The 15,253-nt window shown below is 42.0% G+C and overlaps 2 protein-coding genes across 2 annotated transcripts in view; both read left to right on the plus strand.

The window, feature by feature from the left end:
* Positions 1–2,857, plus strand: part of LOC306789558 (uridylate-specific endoribonuclease C) — a 4,883-nt gene extending 2,026 nt beyond the window's left edge. Inside the window, exons 2-7 of the mRNA XM_079285566.1 lie at positions 241–340; positions 489–600; positions 699–820; positions 1,719–1,831; positions 2,091–2,244; positions 2,336–2,857. Of these exons, the coding sequence (XP_079141692.1) occupies positions 241–340; positions 489–600; positions 699–820; positions 1,719–1,831; positions 2,091–2,244; positions 2,336–2,596 (862 nt within the window). The 3' untranslated portion in view covers positions 2,597–2,857. The remainder of the gene's footprint in view (positions 1–240; positions 341–488; positions 601–698; positions 821–1,718; positions 1,832–2,090; positions 2,245–2,335) is intronic.
* A 612-nt stretch (positions 2,858–3,469) lies between these two features.
* cc2d1b (coiled-coil and C2 domain containing 1B) lies at positions 3,470–15,252 on the plus strand. The gene is made up of 26 exons (XM_079285251.1): positions 3,470–3,541; positions 3,813–3,938; positions 4,042–4,186; positions 4,367–4,470; positions 5,589–5,702; positions 5,966–6,118; positions 6,597–6,927; positions 7,234–7,352; positions 8,117–8,192; positions 8,546–8,629; positions 8,944–9,089; positions 9,463–9,535; positions 9,785–9,918; positions 9,993–10,113; positions 10,641–10,813; positions 11,268–11,393; positions 11,942–12,000; positions 12,272–12,388; positions 12,631–12,704; positions 12,986–13,044; positions 13,138–13,189; positions 13,377–13,476; positions 14,089–14,179; positions 14,261–14,383; positions 14,500–14,549; positions 14,805–15,252. Exons 2-25 carry the CDS (start codon positions 3,876–3,878, stop codon positions 14,509–14,511), a joined length of 2,649 nt encoding a protein of 882 aa, XP_079141377.1. The 5' UTR covers positions 3,470–3,541; positions 3,813–3,875; the 3' UTR covers positions 14,512–14,549; positions 14,805–15,252.
* The last annotated feature ends 1 nt before the right edge of the window (position 15,253 follows it).

Here is a 15,253-nt window from a genome sequence, read left to right on the forward strand (position 1 = left end):
GTCTGGAAAGAGATACAGAAGTATCAGCTGCTGAACCACCAGACTTGTGCAACCTTGTTGTACAATAACGGTAATATAACCGTGTAACCTTGTATGTTTGAGAAAAAAAAAATCCTCGTTGGTTTGAGCAGATTCCAAAACATGTTTCAATGTCAGAAACGTATTATATTGCACCATTTCTGTTTTGTCTACTGCTACTCTACTTAATTCACTGCATTTACTTTCTTTGCCGTTTGACAGTCAAGAAGCCAATGAGGAGCTCACTGAGGTGCTAAACCAACTCTGGCGCCTGGATACCAACCGCCTCAAACCGGAGACTGATTACATCATTTCCCTACAGGTCAGTAAAAGTCTGCCGTCATCGCTTCTCTGCAATGCAAAACACTCAGAGATACATGTAATACATGTAAAGCCCATGCAGTCAGTTGTCCTGCCTTTTGCAGTTCCATGCTGATGTGCGTCCGTGTATTTGTGTGCGTTTTGCTCAGGGGAGGGCAGGTTATGTGGCTCAGGGCAGCAACTATGCCAGAGACCGGGCCAGGGCGCCGCTCTTCACATATGTCAACGAAGACAAACTCAAGGGCATCGAGACATATTTACGTAAGAAGCAGTTCATTGTTTCCCCACCCCATTGCACTTCTTTTGCTAGAACCACCAACATTATTTAAACATGCATGCGTTTCTTTTTTTAAATGCAGATTTCATCAACTTGCTGGACAACTATGAGTCGTCCACAGGTGTATCAGAGAAGGTGACGTCCGAGGAGCTTCAAGAGAACAGGCTCTTCATCGATTCCATGATGGAGACCAATGTCATGAAGGTGCAGTGGCTGTGAGAGAGAGATTCCCTGCTTTAAGAACACATCCATTATCACAGTCAAACACACTGATCCTACACAGCAGCTGTTTACATTCTGAAACGCTGACAACGCGTCTTGGGGATCCTGACTAACGCGTCAGGATCCCCAAGGACAAAAATAAATAACAAGATCCTACACTAGCTACAAGATAAAAACTGCATTATTCTACAGAGAACAAAAAGATAACACTAAACATCAATAAAACAAGGAAAAATACAGTAATAAAAGAAATGGCAGATAAACCTTACGAGAGTTCTCTAAACAAAGTCACCATGACTAGAAGAACCTAAATACCAAGGTTTTAGCAGAGCTGTGTCAAGTTTCACCAGTTAACCTCCACCACAGACCAGCAGCAGACAGCTCAAGGGCCCAAAGGGACAGGAACACGGACTCCGGGAGCAGATATGCAGCTCCACTGATTGTTGAACGAGGTCCAGGTGTGATCAGGCCCTCGGGCGTGGCCGATCTCAGACAGCTCTGTTCTAATAAGAGGCTATATGTTTAGGATATGTTTTTATGCAATTTACTTATAATAAGAGTTTCAAGTCAAAAGTGTTGCTGGTTAACAAAACAGTCTCAAAACAAAGTCAGTCTGCTTGCAATTCTGGAAGGAAGCTCAGTGGTTATGGATGTAGATGGCACTTTTCGGACTTTTCCTCCACATCCGCTAAAAAGTTTGAAAGACTTGAACTATTTCCGAGGTCAAGATTGAACTTTCAGTCTCAGACATAATAAAGACAGCTTTAGCCTGACCAACTATCTTCATCATCAGTATGCTCTATTTTCCTATACTGTTCTTCTAAACTGTTCTTTGATCCTAGCTTGACATGCCATCATGCTATTTGCTCTTTCTTTATAGTGTGCTCACCAGTATCTGGTCAGGAAGGGGCAGTCGCCATCAGACTCTGGGCAGTTCAAGAGACAGCTGTATGACATCTGGTTCCGCCTCTACCACAGGGACAGGAGTGGAGGGTGAGTTTCATAATAACAGCAGGGGGAGCTATACTGTAATGAAGGGAGACACGACGCTGGAGGTTAGAGCACAGGTTTATTCATCCACAGCAGGGGAGGCCAAACCTTTTTGACTGTGCGCCATAGACAGAAAAATATAAAGAGGCATGGGCCAAACAATAGTAGATATGTAGTTTTCAAGTTCACTGCAAGAAAACAGTGTTTCTACAGTAGTTTATTGTGTCAACCAATCTTTGAAATATGTTGTTTTTTATTACAGAGAGGATTCCTGTGGGTTTGAACATGTGTTTGTGGGAGAAACCAAGTATGGCCAGGAGATCATGGGTCTTCACAACTGGGTCCAGTTCTACCTGCAGGAAAAACACGACCATGTTGACTACAAAGGCTACAAAGCAAGAGACAGGAAAGATACAGTAAGAAAACACTGTGTCCTCGTGTGGATTATGAAGAATCTGAACACACTGAGCAGAAAAGAAATGAGCTTTTTTCGTCGTTGTTTTACAGCCTGATGGAGATGACCATGTCCTGAACCTGCAGTTCAGCTGGAAAGGTTTGGTGAAGCCGGTTGGTGGCTGCTTCATTGGTGTGAGTCCAGAGTTTGAGGTGGCTCTCTTCACCATCATCTTCCTCATGTCGACTCAGAAGATGACGTCGGTGGTGGTGAAAGTGGACGAGTACGTACTGGAGCTGGTCGTCTATCGGCACGGACGATCCATCGGCACGTCCTTCCCCAAACTGCTCAGCAGCAACCACAAGGATTTGTAATATCACCCTACCCAAGCTGTCGGATATTGTGTAAACGTTTACATTTTCAACTATTTGTGTGACACTTTCATTTCATTCCTTTACAGTATAAACCTATAAGATAAGTCTGGATCAGGTTCTCTTTGCACTAAACGTCTGTAATGAGTTTTCAGCCTAAACCACCTGATCTGGACTGATATCATGGAAGGAGTATATCTTGTCACAATCATTTATCCGTCTGGTTCTGTGTACTATTATGGCGTAAATAAAAGTGTCTTTGTCTACAAAGAAGTTGTGACATTGTTATTCTCCCCTGTTTGTGAAATAAGACCAGATGGTTCACAAGATTTAGAGAAATGAAACTTAAGAAGTGGTTTGACTCTCTTTTTAAGATATAAAATGTAACAATTTAGCACAAAAACAACTATTATTATACTTTATACTATAAGGTTAAAAAAAATAAGCCAGACAGAAATTCTGAGATATCTTTTATTTTTTAAGATTTTAATCAAAGATTCGTTTTTTTTTATTGTCTGAAATCTGACTTAATTCTGAGAGTAAATTTAGTATGATAATTCTTAGATGTCAAACACATTCTTTCATACTGACAGAAAAATATATCCTGCTGATGAAATATACATTTCAAATTGTTTATTTGTGCTAATTAATTGTACTTAGCGTTCAGTACTCACGTTGTATACTATATATACAGTTTGATGTCTATACTGTATATAAATTACACAGCTATGGATTTATGTTTTACTTATATTTATCCATGCATTTTATTCATTCAATTCAGTGGAGGTCAGGCCTGCTTCGCCTCGCGGTTATTTCTGAGAACTGTACCTTTAAAATGAGCATTGGACGATCCCTCGCTTTGCGCATGCGTACTCAAACAAATCATGTCAAACCACAGAAATGAAACTGTTCCTCTGAAACCAACCTGAGGATGTGCTGAACGAGCAGGTAAAGACAACCGCGCTTTTAAAGCTGGATACACGTCTCCTAGATGTTTAGTAACAGTAGTCTTATATCTTATAAACTAACTTTTCCTGTTAGAGGCGACAAACATGGTCAGCTAACAGCTAGCCGCGCGGCTAACGTAGCAGTCAGTTGGGCAGCTCGTTACCGCTCCGTCTGTTAGGGAGCCACCTGACAACCGCTCACATGACTCAAATAACTGCTGTCCGAGACATTGCGACAGCTGCAGATCATTTCAGTGTGTTTCTGTTTGCAGTTTGGGGATCGCTGGAGTGTCACTTAAGGGGCTTATTAATCAGCAAGCCACAACAACAACATCATGTTTGGTAAAAAGAAGAGAGCACCGCAGCCCAGAGGCCAGGGCGCTGCTGCAGCCAAGCAGGTAACAACAACAACAACAACAACAACAACCGTGAAGGTGTTTATTGTGATGTTTTCTCTTGACAATAGCTAGGTGAAGTTTACCTCGTGCTTTGTGGTTGCAGATGGGTCTGTTTGTAGACCTGGACCCGGAGGAGATGATGATGGGCATGGAGGGGAATCTGGACGACCCGGACCTGGAGGCGGAACTTGCCGCTATTACTGGCAATAAAGCTGCGGCCGGAGGGAGAGCCAAGCAGAAGGGGAAAAGTGAGTTCAGTGGTAATGATTAAAAGTCCTGTAGACAAGCCCTCTTAATAGTGAAGGATACAAACACATCGGGATAGGATATCTGTATCCACTTCCTTTTGACCATATAGTATGTTATGATACAGCTATGATCTCACCCACAAACCCAGTGCGATACATGTCATTATGTTTGTGTCGTAGGCCCGCTGCCCATGGAAGACATCGCAAAAATGGCTGACGAGTGTATGAAAGATGTCGACGACGATGAAGATGACAGTGAACTGGAAGACGACGAAGATCTATTGGTTGGTTTTGTGTTTTGTTATCTCTGGTCTCATGCCAGGGTTTGTGGCTGCTGTTTACCCGACACACGTTTTAAATACACTGGAATCAATACAAGTAGCTGTATAAACCCAACAACCAACAGTAGAGCCATCGAAAAGAGAACTGTACTGCCTCTGGGCCTTTTGGCCTTCGGCTACGAGATTTAAAAGTCGTGTTGCCTTCACACACTTACTGTGAGCTTGTAAATGGTGGATACCCAAGTATAGTAGAGTTATTGATGTGAAATAACTATGTTGTAAAAACAGTGGTACAGAGTTAGTTTATGTTGCAACAGCAGCATTAACAAATATAGACTTATTTTAATACTTTATATCTTTTTATCTCGGCTTTTTATTTTATTGGGTCGCCAAACAACCATTTTCACACAGAGGGAGAATATCATGTCTTGGTATCTTTGGTATCCTAAAATTTTGATGAATTTGCCACTACATTGGTTCATGTAAGGATGTAGTTACAATAATCCCCAGAGCAATCCCAGTGTCAACATATTTCATTTATGGCGGCGTGTAGGAGGAGACCAGGAAGCTAGTGCAACGATCTGAGAACTGGAACTTAAATCCTTTTAAGTCTTGATGAACTGAATTGTTAAAATGATTTTGTAGGCATAAAGATGATATTTCAACAAAGATATGAGCCAATTGATCCAGGCTCTGATCCTCCTCCCAACCTAGTTAAACAACTGGAGCAGAACCAGCTCTTTTTCATTGCAAAGTTGAGCTTGACAGAGTCAGGTGTACATGTTGTAATCAGCTGTGATGACCATCAGAGGTCCACCTTATGAACCAAAACCCAACCTCACCTGGTAGGCATGTATGTAAAATAATGCTGAATAAGTGCCTGTGCAAATACCACAGTAACTGTGGTAATACTCCTAACATTCCAGTTTAATTGTTGTTTATTCATTGATTTGAAGGGTCTTCATTTCATCTGCACATGTTGGTTCACAGTTCACTTTCATTTGTCAAACAGCTGCATGTCTTCCTGAACGGAAAACTTGTCTCACACGTCTGTAGTCCAGCCTTGCATGTAAACAATCTGAGTTGGCTGTTGATCACTTGCTGTGTTTTTTCCCCATCAGGCAGAGCTACAGGAAGTGGTGGGTGAGGAGGAAGCTGAGGATGCCGTACCTGATTCCTCCACATCCTCTGCCACCGCTTCTCAAGCTGAAACACCACAGTCGCCAGTGACGCAGGTACAATAAACTTACAGCAACGTTTTTCACTCTTTCTAGTAAGTCTGTGCATTCCTGTAACACATTTCCTTAAATACTTGTAATACTTTGTGTGCAGTATTTTAAACCAGTGATTAAAGATAAGATATAGATATCTTGAAATTTTATTCCCTCTTTTTATTTATCTGTGGTAAACACTTTCTCAACACCCAGTTCTGAGTAATTTATTGACCTTTAGCGTAGATTTACCAGCTGTTTTCACATCACCTTGCCTGTTGTTTCAGGTGAAGCAGCAGGACGTGAAGGTCTCCTCGGCAGCTCCGGGCAGCCTCCAGCACACCCTGGAGGAGAGAGTTTTCATGTACAAGACGGCCTTGCAAAACGCCAAAACTTCAGGCGAGACCTCCAAAGTCAGGAGATACGATCGCGGCCTGAAGGTGAGCAAAACTACTGCCGGATGACACGTTACGTGGTCGCGGTGCAGAATTACATTTTACAGCATTGTCTTATGAATTGTTGTCTTATGATTTCCAAATGTCACAAAACATTTTCACCGGATTTGTTGGTACAAGTTTCTAATTAAGGCTTATAAATTGTAACCCATGACTTTATTATGGTGACTAAATACTTTGCCTATGCTTTGTCAGTGGAAGGCCATTAACAGGTATATCATAATTATATATTTACACATGTTCACGGGTCTCTCACGCTCTAATTAGCCATAAATTCTGCATTTTCAAAAGTTGTTCTTATGAATAGTTTATAATTAATCTATAAAGCATTAATAAATGATTAACTACCATTAATAAAGCCATTGGTTACAGTTTAATAACCCTTAATAAAGGTTGTCTCGCTCCCGATTCCTTGTATGAATTAACATATACAATTGCAGATTGTTATTGTTGCTCTCTACAGACTCTGGAGTCGATGTTGGCGGGTATTAAAAAAGGGAGACCCGTGAACGAGGCGGAGATTCCTCCTCCTGTTGCCACTGGAGCCCCGACTGCCGCCTCTCGGCCTGCTGTTCCCCATCGACCCGCTCCCCCCGTACCCTCGCCGTCTGAGCCCCCTCCTTCAGATCGGCAGGGGGAGTCAGAGGCCACGCCTGCCGTACCGGAGATCCTCACCCCCAGCAGTGAAGAGGAGCAGTCGTCCTCTGCCGCCCTGCCCAGTCTGAGCACCGTTCCATCTCCGGAGGAGCAGACGGAGGAAGCTGCCGTCCAGCCTCAGACCAGTCCGACAGATGGTCCGTGTGAGATGGACTACACAAAGTTATATCAGTGAACATATAGGATATTAGAGAAAGTATTCATTCAACATACAACTACAAAACAGGCAGTTGACCAATCGTCGGAGACTAGTTGGTTAAATATTGGTGCATTACTTAAAATAATCCAGACCTCAATTCATACTTTCGTCTGATTCCTCGTGATGTATTCCAGCACACTGTTCATCCAGTACGCCTTTACATTGTGAGCGTCTTGATATAGAGTGAATGTGAGTCTTTCACTCTGTCATTTTGTTCTGCGCGTCTGTCCTCGTGAATCCACAGCAAACGAGTCGACCAAGACGTTGCTTTTGGAGAGGCAGAAAGAATACAAGGTGGCAGCTCTGAGAGCCAAGAAGCAGGGAGATGTGGAGCAAGCCCGGCTGTACTTCAAGACCAGCAAGGTGAGTAGAGAGACCACGACACTCAGTCATTTTGTTTCACACCAAGACACCGTCTCCTGTGCAGGAATTTGTATTGGCGGTGTTTTGAATAAATTTGAATCCCTTTTTTTTTTTTTTTATAGGATATTCAAATTTATACAAAACACTGCTGGTTTACATTTTCTTTCTTGGTTTACCGTGTTGTGTGCCAGCATTTTACTCACAGTGAATCATTTAGTTTTCACATGGTGTTCACATTACTGTGTGGGGAGAAATGTGCTCAATAGATGACAAGTAGACTCATGTGATACCTGACAACTTCCTTGTAGAATCTGCCGGATATTTAGTTTTTGTTTTTGAAATTTCAAGATAAAAAACTAACTTTGAGCCAAATAAAATGGTTTCAATGATTTTTACAAACTTCTGCAGGCAACCAGTGTGACATTCTTGACAACATACAATAATCACTGTAGTCTTTCACGTGTTAATTACACTCTATTTTTCACTACAAGCTAAATACAAAATAAAGCCTTGTGTCTGCTGCAACTGGAAGCAAACATCCAAACTATTTTGCTCTGCAGAGCAAGTTTCTGCTGTAGGAATGTAGCAGCAGCACTGTTGCGTTTTTATCCTGATGCTGAAGAAAAATGAATTGTGCGCTCTGTTTTCTGGGCCTGTTGCAGGATTTCCCTCCTCCAAGAATGTGAAACATGGCAACAATTTGGAAGTAGACAAAGACCATGGTTCTGTTTGAGAGTTTGGGTTTGCTGTATTTTGTGTCGCAGAAGTTCGATGCGGTGATTGAGGCGTTGGATAAGGGACAAGCAGTCGACCTGGGTGGCCTTCCTCCGTCTCCACAGGGTGAGCAACACTGGTGTAACGTGAGCGAAGTGGAGAACAAATCAATTAATTCTTCGATGATTTAAAAAAAAAACACTTGATAAATAATTTTAAAAGTTGATGAGATTTGTAATTGTGCAGGTGAATTCTAATAAATCCTAAATAAAAATAGAAGTGAATGTTGAGAAACTGCAGAACACTAATTATTTGAAATGTTTTGTTTTAAACACAAGCCCTTGATTATATTTAAGAAAAGTGTCTAGAAACCCAACATTTCACCAAATGTATTAAAACAAGTGAGTTGTTTCTCTGGACAGAAAGCTGTTGTATCTGCTTCTGTGTGTTTTCCTTTATGCCGTGTTGTTGTGTTTCAGCGACAGGTGGAGGCTCTGCTCCAGTGAGGGAAACTCCCTCCAGGCAAAACATAGATGTCACCCAACTGGTTACAGCCGCTCCAGGTAGTAATATTATCACCGCGTGTATTCCCTTTTGCTTGTGTTGCTGCAATGGCTCAAGTTCCATTTTTAACCAGTCGTGCAGTTCTTACTTCTCTTAGCAGTATTTAATAGCGATCAGCTAATGTGAGCTTGAGGCTGAACATCAGAGGTGACGTCAAAGAGAAGCGAACACGCGGCTCTTTTGCTCTGTATTACAAGGGAATCAAAACAACTTTTTGACTCCCAACCAAATCACCTCCACAGTTCTGAGTCAAGTTCTTAGTCTACTTTATTTATCGGTGAAGTCAATACTTAGAAAACATTGTTGCCCTCAGCCGCCGCCCCCCCATCAGCCCCTTCGGCTCCCAAAGACGTGCTGGAGGCTCTCGAGCAGAGACGGGCCAAGTACGTGGAGGCGTCCAATCAGGCCAAAGCCGGCGGAGACGACCGCAAGGCCCGGATGCACGACCGGATCGCCAAGGTACAAGGAGAGACTCTCCTCCCGATGTTTGACAGAACTCCACTGCTGATACCGAGTTTGTCAGGCTCTGTTGTACCCGATTATCTATCGGTTACACGTCTAATGAATAGAATGAAACTGGCACATTGTAACAAAATAATCAGTTTAAGTTTAGGCAATAGGAAATATAAAGTATGATAATGGTATGATAATGTCTGTGGGTATGAATAAAGAAAACCAGTACAGACATTACCAGGAATGCACAAAACAGTATTGGCACCATTCTTAAAAACGCTCCACTTCTTGCACTACAGCAACAGGTCGTTTCTCCTTTTGCCTCATGACCGCAGCGTTTTAAAGATATTAAAGATATTTAACTTCTCTCCTCCTGCAGCAATACCAGAGTGCCATCCGAGCTCACAAAGCAGGAAGAGAGGTCAACTTTGAGGATCTGCCAGTTCCCCCTGGTGAGATTCTTTTCTCATTAGTCATTTTTTTTTGAGTTGAATGTAATTTACATATCATTTTATGGTTCCACAAAAATGTATTTGAATTTTTGTTTTCCGGTTTTGTAGTCCTGGGGTGTGACTTTGTACCGTATCACTATAACAGCTGTCAGTGAGTCAGTACTCGACCAGAAGAGTAAATCTAGACCGTAGCGTTTCAGAACTGTAATGCCGGTCTAAATTACAAATTAAATTCGTTTTGTTATTCAGGTTTTCCTCCAATCCCGGGCCAGAAGGAGACGGGAGCGGAGCAGGGATTCATTGCTGCTCTGGAGGCAGCCGATAAGCTTTCCTCCACTGATGACGCCGAAATGGCGAATGAAGAAGAAGATGAGGAGGAAGAGGTGGGATATCAGCAGCAATTTACATATTTTTATATAAAACCTTTTATTGATGCTGTGTTTTGTGTTTGTTGCAGTCGAAGCCAGAAGAACCAAAGAAGCTCATGTTAGACGTCCCCACTGCAGGGCAAGGACGGAAGAGGACGCCGTCAGCTTCACCTGACGGAGCAGCCACCAGGGAAGGACTTTCACCATCAGGTCCATAATTCCTGTGACCATGAAAATCATTAGAAGGAGTTCAAGGGATTGTAACTCTGTGGCAGTAAATGTTGACTGAAAGTCGTATAGTTCTGTGATGTAAGATGGACAAAATCAACAAAACTCTACACTTCAATCACCTTCAGCTGTTAGTTTATTAGTTTTAATATAAAAGAAAACGAATAACACACCAATTAACATGACTGAAATGAACAATATGAAATGCACACACACACACAACAATACTTATTAGAGCGGCAAAGATTAGTTAATTAATGGATTAGTCGATTGTTTGTCATTTTTTAAGCAAAACATTCAAATATTCTCTGATTCCCGCTTCTCAAAAGTGATGATTTGCACCCAGATGTGAACTTAAATTGTATAAGCATGAAGCAAATTGGAATTGTCAGCTTAATCAACAATGAATGTAATTATTCGATGCAGCCTTGATACTAATGATGTAGCAAATGTCCAGGCAAGAACAAAAACAACATTCGGTTTACTTTCTGTCTCTCTTCGTCCTGCAGCGGGTCAGCAGCTTGAGTTTCTGGAGGGCAGGAAGAAGCAGTACATGAAGGCGGCTCTGCAGGCAAAGCAGAAGAACGACATGGAGCAGGCCAAGGTCTTCCTCCGCACCGCCAAGGGCTTCGAACCCATGATCGAGGCCGCGCGCAGCGGCAGGACTGTGGACATTAGTGCGGTGAGCCGACGGGCAATTTACTCTGCAAATGAATCCATTCATGATTGACCTCGACCCGGCTCGGCGTTAGAAATAGATCTTATTCTCTCAGAACAAAATGAGCTTTGATGAGAGTATTGTGATTATTGTCACTTTTCTGTTACATAGTTGAGAAAGTTTTTACTTGTTTTTGTTTCAGTAGCTAAGAACGTCGTGTGATAATTTGTCGTATGTCATAAAAGACGATGTATACAAAGTCAGAGTATGTCATAGAATATTCTAGTTATAGTCGATCATAAAGAGTAATTCAAAGGTAATAAACAGTCCTACAGTAGTATAGTATTAGTTGTAAAAATATTAGATAGTATGTCGTGAAAAATGTCATGCAGAAAGTCATGGTATCGTCTGTCAACAATATAGATGTTCATGTCTGATGTGAACACATGGCTGACCAGCTCCCTTCTGTTTCCTGTAGGTGCCGTCGCCCCCTGGTGACGAAGACGAGGACTTCATCCTGGTTCATCACAGCGACGTGCAGATCTCAGAGAAGGCCGAGCAGCTTTACACACAGCTGGCCAAGATCCTCAAAGAGCAGTACGAGGTAACATCACCCATTAGCTCATGTTTGAATTTGGATGAATCTACATTTCTCAAATCACAAAAATTTGAGAAATGTAACTTTTGCCAAAATAAAAAGGTTGATTTCAAAGTGTGAAGTGTTCTAGAGCGTCATGTTCAGTTAGTGCAGGATGATAATAAGACTGATGTTTATCATCTTCATGCGTTAATCTGGTCATTGTAAGAAACTAGCAGCAAAAGGAAACGGAATACAAACAGAGATTACATGGTGATGAGATATGGATTATATGAACAACATTACATATTTATGTTAATAACAGAACTCTCAGATACTGATGTCAAGTCTCATTCCACTTTTTTTTGTTGATGTATTTACCTTTTTAATGTAGTAATACCTGAGTAGACTTCATCATATTCAGGTTTCCCATCGACCAGAAGACACATTTCAGCTCTGATATTTATAGATTTATATATGACATTTAGCTTTTCTGCTCTGTCTCGTTGCTCCGCACTGTTCTTATTAATTTTCCTTGCGATATCTCACGTCGGTTCTTTTTCCTCTTTTGTTAGAAATGTATGACTCACTCCAAGCAGTTCACTCACCTGGGGAACGTCACTGAAACAACAAAGTAAGCTTCCTGTGCAACTATTTACACGAACAATAATATCTACTGGGATTAAATGGATGATCCACTCTCTGCAATGATTCAATTATGCAGTCTATAAAATGTAAAAACAAATCGAGTGTTTATTTAAATCACACAGTGAACTACAACAGAAGGATGTTATAAAGTCCCCACGTAGAGTCGACTGATTACTCAAAGGTGTGTGTGTGTGTGTGTATGTGTGTATGTGTGTGTGTGTGTGTGTGTATGTGTGTGTGTGTGTGTGTGTGTCTAGGTTTGAGAAGATGGCGGAGAGTTGTAAGAAGAGTCTGGAGGTGCTGAAGCTGACTCAGTCCAGAGGTCTGCCTCCTCCTAAGCATCACTTTGAGGAGAGATCGTTTCACACTGTCAGGTAGGTGTTGCACTGCAAAGGTTCTCACCAGCTCTCATTCATTAGTTATAGAGTCAAAGATGCCTTGTTTAGATATTTCAAATGTTTAAATATGTACACTCCTTGGCCACGTTATTCAATTCACCGAAGCAATTTGAAGCATGTCTGACTTTACTCAGTTTGTATTTATAGTGGATGCAATGAATCACTCATCTATTTATCTTTCTTTTCATGCTTTCGTTCCTTCTTACTCTTCCTTTCAGGATATTTCCAGACCTGAGCAGCACCGACATGGTTGTTGTCATCGTCAAAGGGATGAACCTTCCTGCTCCTAGTGGTAAAAACATTTATCAACCAGGCTTCATATACAGTACAGCAAGTCCACATGGTGTCTGCAAGTGCTGAAATAAATGCTTCTGAAAACACTGAAAAAGTAAATCTTGATTCAAATCTTATAGTAAGTCAACAGTTGTTTTCATTATGTATTGTAGTTTCAAGTGACACTAAAATAGACTTTTAGCTTTATGTCATTTTACCCTTCTGTCTTTAACCAAAACCTCTTTTGCAAAAGCTCGTACCGGTTGACGCTTTGTCGTCAACTTTCTCTTTCTCCTTCAGGAATTCAAACAAACGATCTGGATGCGTACGTGAAGTTCGACTTCCCGTACCCCAGCGCGGTAAGAGACTCGCACTGCCCATCGTTTCTAGTTCTCGTTCAAACAGGCGACTTCTCTCCTTAAAGTGTTTGGTGTCTGTGTTGTTGTCGCCAGGAGCAGCCGCAGAAACACAAAACAGCTGTCATCAAGAACACGAACTCCCCAGGTGAGACATGAACAGCATCGCTGTAGATGCGTGGGGCTCATATATTCGTATCAACGACGAGGATCTGCTGCAGTGATATTTAAATAAAAACGGATGTATATGGAGAACAACAATGCTAAGTAGGTTTTCACATATTTCGTACTACTATGTAAAGTTTCATTTCATCTGTGATCTCTTTCGAACGAAGAATACAACCAGAGCTTCACTCTGTCGATCAATCGGAACCACCGCGGCTTCAGGAGGGTGGTGACGTCTAAAGGCCTCAAGCTGGAGCTGCTGCACAAAGGGTGAGTCGCACACACAGCTGCTCCCGCTGCAGGGAGTCGACCTCACGCAGCTGCAGGGAGTCGACCTCACGCAGCTGCAGTTTGGTGATCCGCCGCCGCAGCTGGTTCGCTGTCACACAACGGGATGTTTTTCTCTGAATCTGTGGCTCAAATTTCAGGAGATGTGAAAGTTCACATCGTAATGAGTATCGCTCTGTTGATATGTTACAATATTTGCTTAAATTGCATCCAAAAAAAAAAGATGTTTGCAAAATCACATCAGCACGTCCTGTTGAAGTAGAACTATTTATTTGTGTTTTTTACCAAAACAAAACCCTAAAACTTTATTTTACAGCAACATGTTTTGGTACAATTGAACTTTTCAGTGTTTATTTAGACATAAGAACCCCGAAATATTAATGTGACAAATGTTTAGCCCTGGCTGCAAGTGGATGGAAAGAATGTGAAAAACACAATGTATAACTACAAGTGATACAATATTACAGCGGCGTGTCAGCCAGCTGTAAGGTAGTTTCCCACATTTTAGTTGAGGGACTAAAACATGTAATTTATGTGAGTAGCTAAAAAAACCCAGCTGTGTGTTGTTCAGTGACGCCGTGTTTCGTCTCACAGCGGTTTCTTGCGGAGCGACAAGCCGATCGGCACGGCCCACCTGAAGCTGGAGAAGCTGGAGTCACAGAGTGAAATCAGGGAGATCGTAGAGGTGAGTTCGATCGAAGACAACACGAGACAAAGCTGATCGAGAGGAGGAGCTGTACTTAGACGCTGGCGTCTCTGTTGTCAGGTGATGGACGGTCGTAAAGCCACAGGCGGTCGTGTTGAGGTTAAGATCCGGCTGCGGGAGCCTCTGAGCGGACAGGACATGCAGAAGAGCACCGAGCACTGGCTGGTGATCGACCCGTCACAGGTAACACGAGACAAACGCTGTTGATGCTGTTGTGTTTGCAGCAATGTCGTCTGAAAATACACACCTGAGATTGTGTCAAGAAAACTGTCTGATGTTGGTTCTTTTTATCTCAAAAGGTTCTCGTTTAGATGCTGCTGCAAGATCGCAGAGGATTCACAAGATAAAGGTAGTTGTCTTCCAGTGTTTTTGTCTGAATTGAATGAAAATTAAGTGACATGTTTGACATACCAAAGATTTGAACGCCTTTGGACAGAGCCAGGCTAGCTGTTTCCTGTCTTTGTGCTAAGCTAAGATAAGCAGCTGCTGGCTGATCGTCTAACTCTTGACATCAAGCCTTTTACTATTCTCTGAAATGTAGGTGTCGGGATGCATTTGGGTGTATTTGATTCATCTGACTGATAACAAATGATTTATCTTGCAGATTAAAGGCACTCAATCAGAATGACTGGGAGGAGGACAGAGTTTGGGATGCGATGAGGACGGTCTGTTGTTCAGTCTGACCTACGCGAGTCCGTGACTTAAAACTTTTGCACATTTGGGCGACACGAGAGCTCCTGTCACACTGCGGTCCACCAGGAGGAGACACCAGCCGATTAGCACAGGCTGAAGAGACTGAAGAGTCTCCTGGAGGACAACAGGAAGCGTGTCCTCCGCGTCGAGCTAACCATGACTTAAGTTTATATATATATATAAGTTTATGTATATGTGTATATATATGTATGTGTGTATATGTATGTGTGTATGTATATATGTATGTATGCATATATACATATATGTGTATGTATATATGTATGTATGCATATATACATATATGTATATGTGTATATATGTATATGTGTATATGTGTGTGTATATATATGTGTATATATG

Source organism: Melanostigma gelatinosum (assembly GCF_949748355.1).
Source record: "Melanostigma gelatinosum genome assembly, chromosome: 15".
In the NCBI taxonomy this organism is placed as follows: Eukaryota; Metazoa; Chordata; class Actinopteri; order Perciformes; family Zoarcidae; genus Melanostigma; species Melanostigma gelatinosum.